This window comes from Salvelinus sp. IW2-2015, linkage group LG30 (assembly GCF_002910315.2).
Source record: "Salvelinus sp. IW2-2015 linkage group LG30, ASM291031v2, whole genome shotgun sequence".
Classification (NCBI taxonomy): domain Eukaryota; kingdom Metazoa; phylum Chordata; class Actinopteri; order Salmoniformes; family Salmonidae; genus Salvelinus; species Salvelinus sp. IW2-2015.
In genome coordinates, this window is record NC_036869.1 from 13680363 (window position 1) to 13699266 (window position 18904).

Genomic DNA, 18904 nt, shown 5'->3' on the forward strand with positions numbered 1-18904 from the left:
TACGCGCAATCTAGCTTGGCCGAATAACATAGCCATGTACGTGGTAATTTGATTCCAGCCTTGGTTGTAGTGGTGTAATTCGACTCGGAAAAACACCACCTTTCGTCATCTCTTGGGAATGGGCCAGTAGGCTTACACGAGCCTAATGCAATAATGTGTCGTTTAACTTTTGCTTCCACATTTGTTGCATAATGCCCCCTGTCAGTTTGATAGGTAAAAAGGCCATCTGTCCCACTTCCACCTGTTTCCTCAGCCGCCACGATTCTAGCCTCACCCTGCTCCTCTTCCTCGCCGCCCGGCCCGGGATAGCTTGTCCGGCCTCTGTCAAAGTTGCTTCTTCTAGCTTGATGGAACAGCTTGGCCTTGGCTCAATTGACCCACAAAAAGCTGCGGCTGGTGATAATAAACCTACATCCTCTTCTGGTCCCGCTACATTGCTTGTGCTAGCAATGGCTGAACTTGAACTGCGTTTGAAAAAATAATCTAATTTAACAAATTTTGATACCTCCTTTGTTTTCTCATTTTTGGCCTTGCTCTTTTYGGCTCCACTTTTGTGTWGATACATTGCTGATTTTTAAATCTGTAATTTTCTAATCTCAACTTTATTTTTTGTCCATTGTCTCTTGATAGCTAGCTCAACTGTTGCTTAAAACYATGACAGAAACAACAACGCTTGGAGAGTATTTGCACAATGAATCCCAGAATGCATTTCATTATCTTAACATGGTATTGAAACTATTGAATAATATGAGAATGAAGAGCGGGGGTGTATGCTTTATGATTAACGACTCATGGTGTAATCAAAACAATATACAGGAACTCAAGTCCTTCTGCTCACCCGATCTAGAATTCCTTACAATCAAGTGCCGGCCATTTTACCTAGGAAGAGAATTCTCGTCAGTTATAGTCACAGCTGTGTACATTCCCCCTCAAGCAGACACCAAGACGGCCATCAACGAACTTCACTGGACTATATGCGAACTGGAAACCATACATCCTGAGGCAACATTTATTGTAGCTGGGGATTTAAAAAAGGCAATTTTGAGAACAAGTCTACTGCTACTCTAACTTCCACGAGGCATACAAAGCACTCCCCCACCCTCCCTTCGGCAAATCCGACCACGATGCCATCTTGCTCCTTCCGTCTTTAAGCAGAAACACAAACAGGARGTATCAGTGACGAGAAACATTCAACGCTGGTCCAACCAATCAGAAGCAAATCTTCAAGATTGTTTTGATCACGCGGACTTGAATATGTTCCGGTCAGCCTCAGAGAAAAACATTGATCTATACGCTGACTAGGTGAGTGCATTTATAAAAAAGCGCATTGGAGATGTTGTACCCACTGTGACTATTAAAACCTACCCAAACCAGAACCTGTGGATGGATGGCGGCATTCGTGCAAAACTGAAAGGGCGATCCACTGTATTCAACCATGGAAAGAGGTCTGGGAATATGTCTGAATATAAACAGTGTAGCTATTCCTTCCGCAAGGAAATCAAACAAGCGAAATGCCAGTACAGGAACAAGGTGGAGTCGCAATTCAACAGCTCAGACACGAGACGTATGTGACAGGGTCTATAGGAAATCACGGACAACAAAAATAAATCCAGTCACGCTTCCAGACAAACTAAACACCTTCTTTGCCCGCTTTGAGGATAATACAGTGCCACCGTTGGCGGCCTGCTAACAAGGACCCCCCCCCCCTCCTTCTCAGTGGCTGACGTGAGTAAAACATTTAAACGTGTTAACCCTCGCAAGGCTGCTGGCCCAGACGGCATCCCTAGCTGCGTCCTCAAAGCATGCGCAGACCAGCTGGCTGGTGTGTTTACGGACAGATTCAATTACTCCTTATCCTAGTCTGTTGTCCCCACATGCTTCAAGGTGGCTACCATTGTTCCTGCACCCAAGAAGGCAAAGATAACTGAACTAAATGACTACCGCCCCGTAGCACTCACTTCTGTCATCATGAAGTGCTTTGAGAGACTAGRCAAGGATKATATCATCTCCACCTTACCAGCCACCCTAGACCCACTTCAGTTTGCATACCACCCCAACAGGTCCACAGACGAKGCAATCGCCATCACACTGCCCTATCCCATCTGGACAAAAGGAATACCTATATAAGAATGCTGTTCATTGACTACAGCTCAGCATTCAACACCATAGTACCCTCCAAGCTCATCATCAAGCTGGAGGACCTGGGTCTCAACCCTGCCCTGTGCAATTGGGTCCTGGACTTTCTGACGGGCCGCCCCCAGGTGGTGAAGGTAGGAAACAACATCTCCACTTCGCTGACACTCAACACTGGGGCCCCACAAGGGTGCGTGCTCAGGCCCCTCCTGTACTCCATGTTCAACCATGACTGCGTGGCCATGCACGCCTCCAACTCAATCATCAAGTTTGCAGACGACACAACAGTAGTGGGCTTGATTACCAACAACGACGGTGTCAGGAAAACAACCTCTCACTCAACGTCAACAAAACAAAGGAGATCGTGGACTTCAAGAAACAGCAGAGGGAGCACCTCTCTATCCACATCGAAGGGACAGCAGTGGAGAAGGTGGAAAGTTTTAAGTTCCTCGGCATACACATCACATACAAACTGAAATGGTCCACTCACACAGTGTGGTGAAAAAGGCATAACAGCGCTTCTTCAACCTCAGGAGGCTGAAGACATTTTTCTTGTCACCCAAAACCCTGACAAACTTTTACAGATGCACAATCGAGAGCATCTTGTATCACAGCCTGGTACGGCAACTGCACCGCCCTCAACCGCAAGGCTCTCCAGAGGGTGGTGCAGTCTGCACAATGCATCACCGCGGGCAAACTACCTGCCATCCATAACACCTACAGCATCCGGTCACAGGAAGGCCAAAAAGATCAAGGACATCAACCACTCGAGCCACTGCCTATTCACACCGCTACCATCCAGAAGGCAAGATCAGTACAGGTGCATCAAAGCTGGGACCAAGAGACTGAAAAACAGCTTCTATCTCAAGGCCATCGGACTGCCAAACAGCAATCGCTAACTCAGAGAGGCTGCTGCCTAAGTTGAGACCCAATCACTGGCTACTATAACCTTGTCCTCCTATTATGCCTAGCACACAGTGTCCCCCCCGGGTCACCCTGTCCCATCTTGGCTAAAGGCCCAGTGGGCACAAGTGTGACAGTATGCGTGTGAACAGCCTTTGCAGATGTATTTCTTACACCTGCAGCACSCGGTGTGTGTCTTGGCGTCRTTCTTGGGTGGGCAGAGCTGACACRTCTTACTCGCCCCCAGCGGGGCGGCCGGGCCGGCGGCTTGCTCCCGGGCTTGCGGACGAGCCTCGGCGGCGGCGGCACCCTGTAGGACTTTGACAAGTGCGGACGCGGCTTCGGTGCGGGGAGACGCTGCCTTCTTTCGGGATCAAGGGCTTCACGAGCGCCTTTCCGAGCTGCTCCAGGAACACCCTCCTTTTGTTCCGCTTCCCAGGCATCCAGTCGGGTTGATCTCTCGCCATATGACAAAGGCGTTGTAGGAGGACACGTCGAGGATGTTGTGGAAGATGACCAGGGCCAGCGGGCGGTCATCCGTCTGCAGCTGTAGGTCCGACCACCTTGTCTAGGTTGTCCACGCCGCCCTTGTTGCAGTTGTAGTCTAGGATGAGGGCCGGCTTCCGGTCTCGGCGATCGCTAACGTCGGGCTCGCGGTGCCGTGTGCTCAGAAGTAGCACGTTCTTATTTCTCTTTGCCAGGTAGGACACTAGAGTGGCGGTGGGCGTGAAGGCGAACCTGGAGACGAGACCTGTCTGCCCTTGGACTGGAGCAGCGCGGGAGGGGGAGCTCGGGCTTGTTCTTTCGCACCGTGCCCACCATGGTGAGGTTCCTCTCGAGGAGCCGCTGCCCGAGTTCGTAGGAGGTGAAGAAATTGTCACACTGACGCGTGTGAGCCGCGGCAGTCCCTCGGTCATATCGAGGACGACGCGCGCGCCCTGGTTCTCTCGGGGCCTCGCCGCCGGCCTTGCCGGTGTACACTTGCATCTTCCAAGCGTAGCTGGACATTGGCGTCGCAGGCCACCCACGACTTGATGCCGTATTGGCCGGCTTGCTGGGAATGTACTGTCGGAAAGGACAGCGTCCTTTCGGCGGGGAGAGGGGAGGGAGAGGAGAGGGAGAGGAGATTAGCAGCATCATCGTTACTGGCTCACCATTGGGCCACTGCGTTTACGTTACACGCAGCCGCCGCCGCCCATGCCACTGCCGATTGCTATACTGCCCATGCTACTACTGCCGATTGCTACTACTGCCCGTGCTACTACTGCCCGTGCTCTCTATGCTACACGTACATACACAGATACATAGACTGCTACCTCTCTCTATGCTACACGTGACATACACAGATACATAGACTGCTACCGCTCTCTATGCTACACGTACATACACAGATACATAGACGGCTACCGCTCTCTATGCTACACGTAATACACAGATACATAGACGGTACCTCTGAACGGGACCAGTTGTTCGTCCACCGTCACGTCGGGCCCCGGGTTGTAGAGGGCCGGCAGCCGCTCCTCCCACAGGTCCCACACCTCTCTTACGGCCGCCAGTCTGACACCGGTGGCGAGTCTCGCGGGTCTCGACTGGCGGTCGTCGAATCGCAGCAGCCTCGAGTACTTGTGAAACACCTTGAGCGGCATGGTGGCGCGGAACACAGTCCTGCCGCTCTCGGCGTCCCACAGGCTGGCCGCGGCCTCGCCTCGGGACCTGTAGACGCCGGCTAGGATCAGCAGCCCTACGTAGGCGCGCAGGTCGGTGGAGTCCATGGGTCGCCAGCCGTCGCCGTATTTTCTCACCCCCTGCAGATTCGTCATGTCCACAATTATCCTTTCTATCGCCGGTGTGACAAACAGCCAGAAGGTGGACGCAATGTCGAGGGCTCGCGACGCGGCGTAGGCCGTGGGGCCCGGCGTCACGGCGGGGCCGGGCCGGTGGATGGCGCGGGGCCGGTCTGTGCCGCGATAGGCCACGGAGGACCATTTGATTTTGCCGTTTTCTGACAGCAACGTCTCCCTTTCTCGCTCTGGCTCTCTGTCTCTGGCTCGCTCTCTGTCTCGCTCTCGGGCAGCGGCCGCGTCTCCCTCTCGCTCTCCCTCTCGCTCTTCATCCGAAGAGGAGCACGACCGCGAGGCCGAGTCGTCTTCGTAGTCGTCCGCGTCGCGCTCGGGGTTGTATTCCTCACCGTCTTCATCTTCCGAAACGTCCTCCTCTTCGGAATCGCAGTAGTCTTCTTCGTCTTCTTGGTCGACGCTGGAGGATATCTGTTCCAGGACCTGAGCCGCGCTGAAACCAGGACTGCGAGGCGTCGTAGGCGGAGGGCTCATGCTCGGCGGGGTCGTATTCCTCCTCGTCGTCGTCCTCGTCGTCGTCCTCATCATCGTCCTCATCTTCTTCTTCTTCTTCTTCTTCCTGACAATATTAGTAGCCTCTCTACGCCCTGCTTACGGTGGCCACGTGAATGGGACGAGGCACACGAATGGACGAGGCGCGTGGTCGGCCCTGCCTGCTCCTTCGGCCCATCCGGTACGCTCGGCTGGCCTCCCCGTGTGATAGCACCGAGGTCGTGCACTGAGTTGTTGGGGACAACTGGTGCCTGCCAGGGTCACTCTGACCCGGCCCAGACAGAGGGGAACAACTCCTAACACAGGACCGGGGTCACTCTGACCCAGCCCAGACAGGGGTAGGAGGGTTACAACATACACCTTGCTAACGCTGCCAGGGTCACTCTGACCCCAGCCCCCGGGACAGAGGGGAACAACTCATAACACAGGGCCTACAACAGGGCCCGGGTCACTATGACCCGGCCCACACAGGGGTAGGAGGGTTACAACATACACCTTGCTAACGCTGCCAGGGTCACTCTGACCCACACAGACACTGGGAATCAACTCGTAAAGCTTGCCCGGGGGTCACTCTGACCCGCCGAGGCAAGGGGAAGGTTGTGTAACAACAGCCATACCCAAAAGGCACAATATCCACAACCAAGGGAAGGTAGTGTAGAAGGGGGGCGTTTTTAGAATCAATATCCAAACTCACACGGGGCCCAAGGGCCCATTTGAGGGACAGAGGGCCGTATTCAAAATCTGGCGTGCCCAAAATCTGGGCGCAAACTAATATTACACATGTTCGACAGATATATGAAATAGCATCATAAAATGGGTCCTTCTTTTGATGATCTTCCATCAAAATGTTGTACAAGGGGTCCTTTGTCGGGAACAATCGTTGTTTGGTTTTAGAATGTCCTCTTCTCCAGTCAATTAGCACGGAAAGCTAGCAAAGTGGCGCGAAGCTCTCCTTCGTGAACAAACGCAGACAAAACAACACGCCTAACGTCCCGAAAAATTTTCAATAATCTAATAAAACTATATTGAAAAAACATACTTTACGATGATATTGTCACATTTATCAAATAAAATCYAAGCCGGAGATATTAGTCGTCTCTAACGACAGCTTTTCAGAAGGCAATACCAGGTCCCTTCTCGCACGTTCCAGAAAACAGGAAATTGGTGTCACGTCATGCCAAGAGCTTTTATTCGACCTCAGATCATGTTATACACTCCATTTCTTCTCTCACTGCCTGTTGACATCTAGTGGAAGGCGTATGAAGTGCATGTATACTAATAKATATCAAGCACATTTATAGGCAGGCCCTAGAACAGAGCATCGATTTCAGATTTTCCACTTCCTGTCAGGAAGTTTGCTGCAAAATGAGTTCTGTTTTACTCACAGATATAATTCAAACGGTTTTAGAAACTAGAGAGTGTTTTCTATCCAATAGTAATAATAATATGCATATTGTACGAGCAAGAATTGAGTACGAGGRCGTTTGAAATGGGCACCTTTTATCCAGGCTACTCAATACTGCCCCTGCAGCCCAAACAGGTTAAATTAGCTTGGTCACGAACATCTCTCCTTCTCACTATCACGCAATAGTTTCGCTTCCCCACCCGCCATTTTTAAAAAGACCCGACGGGGCTCATTGCCTGCTTGAATTATGCAGAAACGGGCAGCGTTTAGGTCATGTAATTGATCATGTTGGAAAGGGGAGAAATTGTGCTGAGTCACTGGCTTACTAGTGCCCTTCCATGCCGTCCCAAGGAGCAGTGTTGACAACTCCTCAGTAAGGAAAGTAGCTATTGGCTGTCCTAAAAGTAGCTAAATGACGTCATCGCCTAATTTGCATAATTGGCCATGTGCATGTAATTGTGATGGACGCTGTAGGAGAGAGAAATAACGTTGTGAGAGAAACAAAAAGTGAGTAAAAAAACACCCTAAATATGTTTAGAACTACAAATGAGGAAGCTGCAGAGTGGCACACACAGCGAATAAGAACCAGATATTTGAGGCCATACTCCTCCTTCAGCACTTTATGGACCCCATTGTTKATCTCCGTCATAAGAGGCATTGTCAGTCCCTATCCCCAGGAGTTTCTCTTTTTTAAGACAACACTTCCTGAGGAAAGCCACAACAGCACGGGCTATAGATTTGGCATCTCCTCCCTCCAACAAGCCCCAGAAATGTTGATACAATTGTCTGCTTGGTGTCACTAAAGTACCTTGTCACAACCCCCAGGTACTTAGAAACACTTACATCTCTGGACTCATCGAGGAGGAGGCTGAAACGCTGGTCACCCACATCTGCGACCAACMTTTTCAGAAAGTATGATGCTAGAACYCCAGTTATCATTTCTGTGCACTTTGTCCTGTGCATTTTGAAGTGGGTAGCAGCAGTGGAGTCTGAGAAAGAAGCTCTACATGCTTCTCCAATGCAGCATGGAACAGTGTTCAGCGATAGCTAATGCCATGGTGGCCTCAGCCTTTTTTGCAGTCAATTTTTTTTTTACCATAAATGGCAGCTTGTTTTGGGTGGAACCATTATAAGACTTAGCCTTTTGAGTATGTTTTTGAGTTGTCATGTGTTTTTTACATCACTATGTTTGGTGTAGAAATCAGCCTTACAATACAGGCAGTATGCCCGTGTATCATCACCAATAAATGGCTTCAACCAGCCTTTAAATTCAGGGTTTGATTCCCACTCCTTTCTGTATTTTTGAGTGTACAGTTTAGACTGAGACATGAGCTAGCCAGCTAGATGTTTAGCTTATGTCACAGAGAGGCACACACACAGTGGACAAGGTGAGTAAGTGACTGAGGCTGTGTGAGTCAAATGCAGTGATTTATTTTTGTTATTTTAGACAAAGACCATTTTACATTTACATCCCGTCCTGAATGTAAGCCAGGGCGAGATCATCCAGGGGCGGCTTCCCGCATGCGAGATTAATTTGCAGTCTGGACGCGGAGGGGTGAACATCTCCTGCTCTGACTGCAGCTGGGAGGGACTGCTGCGCGAGGACTGGGCCGCCTGTGAGTGCTTCGGGACGGGGTGGGTCCCACGGCAGCACCCGCTGCTCGTTGAGAAGAGTAAGAACGATACGTGCTTTCACGTCAGTCTCCAATAACACCAGAAAGTCGCTAGTCGATTTTTTGAAAATGTGTCGCTAGAGGGGTCTTAAAACTCGCTAAATATAGCGACTAAGTCGCTAAGTTGGCAACACTGCACCGCTTACTCAAACCGGGCTTGTAACTGCACGTTCATATCACACATAGCTAGTCGAACGCAAAAATCTTCATTGCGAAAATGCTGAAACATCAATCCATCGGCGAGTCAGTGCTACGTGTTCATTTTTGCCAAAAACGAAAGAAAAATCAACCTACAAATTCAGCTTGCTATGGCGTGAAATGGGCTATTAGAAGTTCTTACGCATATCGTTTCTTCGGTGTGCTTATCAATCCACCAACCCCCCTCACTCCTATCGATAAAAATACATTTATTAAATTATACATTTTTCCTGTGTTTGAAGTTTCAATTGCATCCTGTGATTACTAAATGTGTTGTGTGATACACTACATGACCAAAAGCATGTGGGCATTAATATGGACTTGGTCCCCCCTGAGCTGCTATAGCGATTAGGCCAAGCTTCGCAGTCTGCCCAATTCATCCCAAAGGTGTTCGAGGGGGTTGAAGTCAGGGCTCTGTGCAGGCCAGTCAAGTTATTCCACACCGATCGACAAATCATTTCTGTATGGACCTGGCTTTGTGCACAGGGATATCGTCATACCGAAACAGGAAACGGCCTTCCCCAAACTGTTGCCACAAAGTTGGAAGCACAGAATCATCTAGAATGTCATTGTATGCTGTAGCATTAAGATTTCCCTTCACTGAAACAAAGTGTCCTAACCCAAACCATAAAAAACAGCCACAGACCATTATTCCTCCTCCACCAAACTTTAGTTGCCACTATGCATTCGGGCAGGTAGCGTTCTCCTGGCATCCATCAAACATAGATTCGTCCATTGGATTGCTAGATGGTGAAGCGTGATTCATCACTCCAGAGAACGCGTCTCCACTGCCCAATGGTGGCGAGCTTTACACCACTCCAACCAACGCTTGGCATTGCGCATGCTGATCTTAGGCTTGTGTGCGGTTGCTCGGCCATGGAAAACGTATTTCATGAAGCTCTCGCAGAACAGTCCTTGTGCTGATGTTGCTACCAGAGCTAGTTTGGAACTCAGTGGAGTGTTGCAACCGAGGACAGACTATTACGCGCTTCAGCACTCGGTGGACCTGTTCTATGAGCTTGTGTGGCCTATCACTATACTGCTGAGCCGGTGTTGGTCCTAGACATTTTTACTTCACAATAACAACCCTTACAGTTGACCGGGGCAGCTCAAGCAGGGCAGAAATTTAACAAACTGACTTTCTGGAAAGGTGGCATCCTATGACTATGCCACGTTGAAAGTCCGAGCTCTTCAGTAAAGGCCATTTTACTGCCAATGTTTGTCTATGGAGATTGTATGTCTGTGTGCTTGATTTTATACACGTGGCTGAAATAGCCAAATCCACTCATTTGAAGGGGTGTCCACATACGTTTTTGTGTATATATATATATATATATATATATATATATATATACACACACACACAAACGTAAGTGGTCGAAGAGTCTCATTTCATTAGTAGGCAAACAGACTGTCCTCCCTTCTAGCCACCTCCCATAGAGGATACTCATGATTAAAAACAATATGCTACTTGTGTCCTATAAAATGTCTCCAACTTAATTTGTTTTGATCACTTTACACATTTATTTTGGGATCCTCCCGTGAATGTAGTTTGCCTAATGACTTGTGAGTGGAGAAGGACCGTCTCATTTCCATCCATGTTTACTCTCCTCGATTAACTTTGACCTTTTCCAAAAGAAGCGAGAGGACACGTGACATGAGGATCCTAATTGATAAAAGGGCCAGGGTGTGTGTCTGGAGGCCTTGGGGGTTAGATGCTGTGAACGGTGAATCTTATTGGCCATTTCTCATTGACACACACACTTTGAATGCAATCCTAACTACCAACACCTGATGAGATGAGGCCCAAGCCCTACATAAGACACACGTGACTTACCACGAAGGGCTTAACGTACGTACCTCGGATATATGTATGCAACATACAATCYGGGTAAAGTGCCGAAGGCAAGGGGTAGATTTGGAACAGGGGATTTGACTGATGTCCTGTTCTGCCCCCTAGTAATAACCAGCCATTGATTACCCCGATGGTTTGAGGTCATCAAGAAGCCAGACTCCTGCAATGTTGTGGTGATGCGTACCAATCACAAGCTGCCCTGCCTGTATACGTGGAGCCGGCTAAGGCCAGGGGCGAGGATTTTTGAAAACTGACAACGACCTGTTCTTCTGATTTTTGCCTCGGTACAGCAAGGACAAAGCATTGAGGACTCCCACACACAAGGCACAAACTCGACATGAACTGAGTGGACACATACAAGTAGTGTTGGCAAAGCGCACACAGACAAACATACAAATTCACTTATCAATAACAGTAAAGTCTGAACATAAATGTCAGCCACTCAACATTTAATAAAAATGTCTGTAAACAGGATACAGTATGAAGACATGCTACACATCAAGACTTATCCAAAAACAAAATGTGATTAAGACTTTTCCTCCCAGTTAGCTGTACATTACTGTTTGCTTGTGAGTGGTTGTGCACGTAACATGATGGAAATTATACTCGTGTCCATTTTATGCATGCATCCCTTACGATGTGCGTTTTTAAAATGGGCTAATTATAAAGCAACTCAGACTGATTTGACCCATCCCTGGCCTGTGCAATCAAAAATAGTCTATACAACAATCAGATTGCACTTGGAGAATTTAACTTCAAATGAAAATCCAAAGAGACAGTTTTGTATGGCAGTAAAAACCATGGTCTTTATTCAAAGAAAACATCATTACAATGGAACAAGACTGTAACAAAGTGGTTATACATCTCTGGTGAATTTCCAGTTAAAACATTGAGGTCTTAATTATTTTACGTGTTGTAGTTTAAATCCTACTTTTAGTATAGGTTTAAATACCCCACCCATTTTCTATAATTGGCAWGGTACTGGCAAAGTGATGGCCATTGATTTTTGAACCCAACAACCTCACTATAGACTTCTCAAACTAAAGGCTGCATTTTGACCAATCAGCTCTGAAAAAGATCTGATGTGAGAAGATCTGATGTAATAGGTCAAAAGACCAATTAGCTTAAAAAAGTTCAGAATTTGAGAGTTCYGGCCAAATAATTAGTGCCATACAAGTGCAGCACTGTATTTTGATAGTGGCTATGGTTTCAGTAGGAGAAAACACATACATGAGACAAATTATCATAAACAAATTATGCATATCKCTAAGGAATAGGAAGAAAAAAAACTTGATTGCATGATACAGCTTGGACATAATCAAATCCAGACCACCCAATGTGGTTTTTGTCCCAAACTGTATTGGTGTAAYTTAGGCAAAGGGCGGGATAAAAGGGATATACTGTATAGAAGGACGGAAAGAAGCCTGGTTCCATTTTGGACCCTATCCACTAATTATTTTTGGCGTAAACTAATCAAAGGATTTCTAAGGCCAAAGCAACGCAGTGATGGCCCAACCCTATGATAGACCAAGTGGAGCTTCTTCAAATCTTGCTTACCACTTCAGCACTTTCAGATGTGTGAACTTTGAGGGTTTAGGCGTTAAGGGAAGGTGTTACAGAAGAACATAGAACCAGTCCAGGGAATACAACAGCAGGACTGAAGTCAGAAGTGAATAATCCTATGTAGTAAATGGCTGGCAAAAATCATGTGCTCCATTTCCCCCTTTTCTATGGTTGATCTTGAATGGCTGGAAACTAAAATGGGATATTCTATGGGTGAGTGGACTGACCGTGTTCTCGTTAACTTGGCAAGGAATCCTTAAAGGCAGTCGTGCTAGCCACATTCAAGCAAGGAGAAGATGGCATAGTAGACCACATAAGTATGACCGAGTGTCCCTATTAAAGACCCTTCCAATGGATAAAGGCAAGCGCTTCCACAATATGTCACATTGAAGAACAATGTTTAACAAGAACAATCAAAGCTGTTGAGAATAAAGGTGTCATAGTAAATAGTGGTTTTGGCATGCTTCAGCATCACAAGGGTAAACCCCCAGTGGGGATTTTTCCTACCTTGACACCACGACAGCAGAGTGAGGAGAAAGGAGAGACAGAAAGAGAAGTGTGTGTGGGGGGGGGGGGGGTTCTCAGAAGCTGTTGAGGTCCTGCAGGGTCTGGTCCAGGGTGGCATGGATCTTGAGGTTCTCCTCCTTGGCATTGGCCAGTCTCTCTGGAGGGAGAGATTAATCATTTATTATTTGTCTGGGTAACACACCAAGAATCCCTAGGTACCACTAATGGAGCTCTCTGTTTTAAGGCTACAGAACACTGCCATAATCAGCCGTTGTCAGTTTATGACAACTGACTATAACCCCAATAATTACTTCAGCCTGTTTTGCGACGGTTTCTTATTGCGATTATGATTTTGCCCAATTTGACTGAGGGTTTGGGTAATGTTACCCTCTAAAAATATAACTCGACATTTCTAAAATGGGCAAWCCTCAGTGGTAGGGTTGCAAAGGGAAGGTATTCCTGGAAACTTTTGAAGTTTACCAGTAAATTACCAGAATGTTGGTAACTTTCCAATTGTTATTTTATCAGACGACAACTYGGTGGTCTTTGAGTACTTCAGATGATCATGTGTCTAATTATCTCTGGGTCTCTTATTTATTTTATGTGGTAGGGCCACACAATCTAAAAATATTACTTTATAGTTGGAAAAGTTGCAGAGTTAATTGAAATAATGCCATTGTTGATTAGATGCTTTCTTCATTAATTTAGCTATTTTCTCTTGAACCATGTGGTCTATTCACTAGAAACTTGTATATACAGAAGTACACACACTTTAACAGTATAACTTACTAAAAAGTTACCATAGATTACCTGTTAATTACTAAACATACTGGAGTCCGGTAACTTTGGTAAATGACCAGTAGCTTTGCAACCCTATTCAGCGGCTTAACTTGCATTCATGAACCAGGCAGATATACAAAGGCTGCATTTACAAAGACAGTACAATTCGTTCACTAGTCTTTTGACCAATCACATCAGATATATGTTTGAGCTTATGATTGGTCATAAGACCAATTAACGATAATATATATATATAAAAAAATTGGGCTGCCTGTGTAAAAGCAMTATAAATATCCAATAGCCAGCATTCACAGTGGGTCTCCAGGATACGCATTGAGCAACACTGCTATATAAAAAAAAACTGTAGACAGTAAAACAATCAATTGGATGTGAGAAGGAAAGGTAGGAGCATAGTAAACAGAATGAATAGTAAAAATAAGCAGAGTACAGAAAAAGGTCACATTACCTGAGCATGGAGGAGAGGGAAGATGAAGAAYAAAATTGCCACAAGAGGGCAGACTTACTAGGTTAGCCACTTGGGCAGTGTTTCCCCAAACTCYGTCCTGTGGACCATGAGGTGTCGTTTTTTTTGCCCTAGCACTACACAGCTCAGAAATATGGTAGGCCACTTGATTTCAACATCTGAACATAGTGGACAGGCTAGCATGTTGTTCAAACAGTTGGAGGTAGAAGGGTGTGTTCATAATGCAACTGTTCTACCTTGTTAGTTAGCAAATAGATCCAAGTTAGCTGAACTTGACAAAGAACTAGCACGTGGGCTTGTGCTTGAGAGATTGTTTAATGGAGATGTTACATTTTCTGTAATACCTGCGACAAGAAGTTAGTRGTCATCATTAGTGAATGTGCATTGTGAACAAAACAGGAATTTTCATAGGACTGACGAGAAAGCCAGAAAGAGTTATTGCCAAAAAGCAGGTTAACTTCTTTGGGGTAGGGGACAGTATTTTCACGTCCYGATGAAAAGCGTGCCCAGAGTAAACTGCCTGCTWCTCAGGCCCAGATCCTAGGATATGCATATTATTAGTAGATTTGGATAGAAAACACTGAAGTTCATAAAACGATGTCTGAGTATAACAGAACTCATATGGCAGGCAAAAACCTGAGAAAAAAATCCAACCAGGAAGTGGGAAATCTGAGGTTTGTAGGTTTTCAACTCTTTGCTTATCCAAGATAGTGGAAATGGGGTAATGTTGCACTTCCTAAGGCTTCCACTGGATGTCAACAGTCTTTAGAACCTTGTTTGATGCTTCTACTGTGAACTGGGAGCGAATGAGAGGAGATTGAGTAAGGTCTCTCCCAGAGTGCCACGAGCTGACCATGCGCATTCATGTGAGAGTTAGCTGCGTTCCATCGCATTTCTGAAGACAAAGGAATTCTCCTGTTGGAACATTATTGAAGATTTATGTTAAAAGCATCCTAAAGATTGATTCTATACATCGTTTGACATGTTTCTACAGACTGTAACTGGAACATTTCGTCCGTACTTTCCGCTGGACTTGCACGCGCATCGTGAGTTTAGATTGTGTACTGAACGCGCGAACAACAAGGAGGAATTTGGACATAAATGGACATTATCGAACAAAACAAACATTTACTGTGGAACTAGGATTCATGGGAGTGCATTCTGARGAAGATCATCAAAGGTAAGTGAATATTTATAATGCTATTTCTGACTTATGTTGACTCTAACATGGCYGATATCTCTTTGGGTTGATTTGTCATCTTAGCGCCGTACTCAGATTATTGTACGGTTTGCGTTTTCCGTAAAGTTTTTTTGAAATCTGACACAGCGGTTGCAAAGAGAAGTGGATCTAAAATTCAATGTGTAACACTTGTATTTTCATCAACATGTATGATGACTATTAATGTAAATTGATATGGCTCTGCAAAATCACCGGATGTTTTGGAACTACTGAACATAACGCGCCAATGTAAACTGAGATTTTTGGATACAAATATGAACTTCCTCGAACAATACATACATGTATTGTGTAACATGAAGTTCTATGTGTGTCATCTGATGAAGATCAAAGGTTAGTGATACATTTTATCTATATTTCTGCTTTTTGTGACTCTTTGGCTGGAAAAATGGCTGTGTTTTTCTGTGAATAGGCACTCACCTAACATAAATCGTTTGGTTTGCTTTCGTCGTAAAGCCTATTTGAAATCGGACACTGTGGCTGGATTTACAACAAGTGTATCTTTAAAATGGTGTAAAATACATGTATGTTTGAGGAATTTTAATTATGAGATTTCTGTTTTGAATTTGGCGCCCTGCAATTTCACTGGCTGTTGACGAGGTGAGACTCCACCGTCCCACATYCCCTAGAGAGGWTAAACTATTTTGATAAAATAATTAAATGAATGGGTCTTCTGGTTGTGGAAGGCTGATATTTAGCCTAGGTATAATCTAAAGCCCTGAATTCATTCGATCATTGCTGACAGTTTCAAATGCAGTAGTTTTTACCTTTAAAATTGTACAAAGCTTAATTACAGAAAAAATATTTAAAAAATCCAGATATCGCTCACAAGTTAATATGCCATAATCGCCCAGCCCGAAGGAATACTTGGAGTGGCCACTCGTTGGAAGCCCACTAAAGCACAGTGTAGGAAGTGTAAAATGCATCTGGAAAAAGGGATGTGTACACTGAAGGGAATACCTGAGCAACATGGACACTCAAAGGCTAGAAACGTGGACACTATAGGACCACGTTCAGCAAAAGGCCGCTACACACTTCAGGCAAACGCAGCGACCGAGCATATATACATACTTTTATGCAGCACAAATTCTGGAAGTGACTGTATACGATGCTCTGTCGCTCTGTGTAGGGTGTGTTGGGCCTTTAACGCAATTGTGGAATGTTGCAGAAAGAAATGTAATTAACAGAGCTGACCCCTATTCTGCATGTCAGAGGTATGTTTGTTCTACATAATGTTTCAATCTGAACATGCCACAAATTTGCCCAGTTGAACACGGCCTAGGATAGAGTCACTGGGAAAAGTTGAGTAATGTTTGTCCTCATGCAAGAAAGATATTCCCCTGAATATTCAACCACTGCATCCTTAAGTTTAAGTGAATTTACTACAAATATATTTTTTTAATCACCATATCAGGAATTTGGTCATATTAAATTCTGAATCAAGTTTTTCTAATCTAATTGAAATCTCTATAAATCGGAGTGGCTGCGGTTCTGGATTTTCTGGAAACCTGATTTTCTTTAGGCTAAAGATTTCTGCACATTTATTTTTATGTAGCTGCTGCACACGCCGCTGCCCCCTCCTTGATCTGCGATGAACACCCTTGAAGTATTTAGGCTACACCCTCGAAGTATTTAGGCTACACCCTTGTTGTACAAAGGACATGGTCGATACGTTCCAACTATTACATTCCATACCTCTGTAGGTTATTAAGCATAAGTGTGATTTTTTCAGGAGGGGTTGTTTCAGAGGAGCTACACCGTGAAGAGGACGTGAACAGGACATGAACAGGACGTGAGCGCAGTAATTTCACCTGCCACACCAGAGATGTAAACAGATGCGGGCGTGGAAGCCGAATCAGTAGCACCCCGTCTCTTCTGCCAGGAATCTATTGACTTTGGGTTCAATACYAGTAGCCTATACGGACAGCCATATTTCTCATGACATAAAAAGTAAAAGGTCCGGTAAAAGTTCTACAACCATCTGCAGTCAATTAACCATGTTCATTAAAACAAGAATTGAACAGTAGTTGGCTAGCTGTGTACTTTGCAGGGCAGAACAAGCGCATATCCATTGACAACGTTGTCCTATCAAATCAGAATATCGGGGGAAGGGTCTACTCTACACTATCCGCTGCCTCAAAAGTTAATACAACTAACACTATCTGCAACTGCCTTTCTGTTCATCAGCTGGTTTGAGTGTGAAAAGTTTATAAAACCCATTGATACTATAGATTACAACCTACCTCCAAATTATGAATGAGGAAGACTACAGTTCCATTTAAATGTGTGTTTTTTACCATACAGGTAGGCCTACTGCTATAGTCGATGTAGCCTACTACTATTGGTCATGTTTCTGACATGTTCATACTATGAAGCGGAGTGAATGGTATAAATACTTTGACACTAAAAAACTAAACTATTTCAGGCACTTTGTATGGTGTAAGTGCTGTTATTGTAAAAAGGAAACATAACGGCTTAGCCGCGAAGTGCTAGGCCACACAAGCTCACAGAACAGGAACGCCGAGTGCTGAAGCATGTCAAAATTGTCTGTCCTCGGTTGCAACACTCACTAAAGAGTTCCAAACTGCCTTCTGGAAGCAACATCAGCACAAGAACTGTTCGTCATGAGCTTCATGAAATGGGTTTCCARGGCAGAGCAACCGCACACAAGCCTGAGATCACCATGCGCAATGCCAAGCCTCGGCAGGAGTGGTATAAAGCTCGACACCATTTGACTCTTGAGTAGCAGAAACGCGGTCTCTGGAGTGAGGAAACACTTCACTATCAGGCAGTCCGATGGACGAATCTGGGTTTGGCGGATGCCAGGAGAACGTTACCTGCCCGAATGCATAGAGCCAACTAAAGTTTGGCGGAGGAAGAATAATTGTGTGGAGCTGTTTTTCATGGTTCGGGCTAGGCCCCTTAGTTCCAGTCAAGGGAAGTCTTAACGCTACAGCATACAATGACAGACATTCTATACGATTCTGTGCTTCCAACTTTGTGGCAACAGTTTGGGGAAGGCCRTTTCCTGTTTTAGCATGACAATGGGGCCTGAGGGCATACAGTGTGTTGTGAAATCTGTGAATGTATTGTAAWGTTTTTAAAATTGTATAAACTGCCTTAATTTTGCTGGACCCCATGAAGAGTAGCTGCTGCTTTGGCAGTAGCTAATGGGGATCCATAATAAATAAAAATATGCCCCCGTGCAGAAAGCGAGGTCCATACAYCAATGGTTTGTTGAGATCGGTGTGGAAGAACTTTACTGTCCTGCACAGAGCCCTGACCTCAACCCCATTGGGATGAATTGGAARGCCGACTGCAAGCCAGGACTAAYTTTCCCAACCTATATCTATCCTTCTTACCTGACCATTTTATAAATTGCGTGACATCATAGAATTTTGCAAACCCACTCCACCCGTCTCGCCAAGATAACCCGGCGCAAGTACAAGACAGGCAACTACAGGAGATCAGATGCAACACAGAACAAGCCCAAACCCAACAGTTAGGCTGTCAGACAGATGGGGTTCTTCACATTGAAAATTGAATTTTTCAAGCATGTTCATATTTCATGTAAGCTGCACTTCTATTCAGTTTTCGTTGTATTGTAAACTGCTCAAGTGCACCATTGTGGCACATCTAGTTGGTCGTGTAAACTAACRCTATCAATTGTGACATCTTGTTTGAATGAACTTGTTGCAAGTGGATCTCGATAAGAGTAAATTAGCAAAAATACCAATGTAACATGTTTAATGAAACCTTGTGTTTTGCCCTTAAAATGTGTTGTGTTCTTATTTCTAGTGCTAGCCTAAACCCCAATG

The 18904-nt window shown here is 45.5% G+C and overlaps 1 protein-coding gene and 1 pseudogene across 4 annotated transcripts in view; both read right to left on the reverse strand.

Moving 5' to 3' along the window:
- Positions 1–3418: 3418 nt before the first annotated feature.
- On the reverse strand, positions 3419–5521 carry LOC111954819 (piggyBac transposable element-derived protein 4-like; annotated as a pseudogene).
- Positions 5522–12061: 6540 nt separating this feature from the next.
- Positions 12062–18904, reverse strand: part of tpm3 (tropomyosin 3) — a 34614-nt gene continuing 27771 nt past the window's right edge. For all 4 annotated transcript variants that reach the window (XM_023974902.2, XM_023974905.2, XM_023974907.3 and 1 more), the window contains one exon: positions 12062–12742. In XM_023974902.2, the coding sequence (XP_023830670.1) occupies positions 12660–12742 (83 nt within the window). In that variant the 3' untranslated portion in view covers positions 12062–12659. The remainder of the gene's footprint in view (positions 12743–18904) is intronic.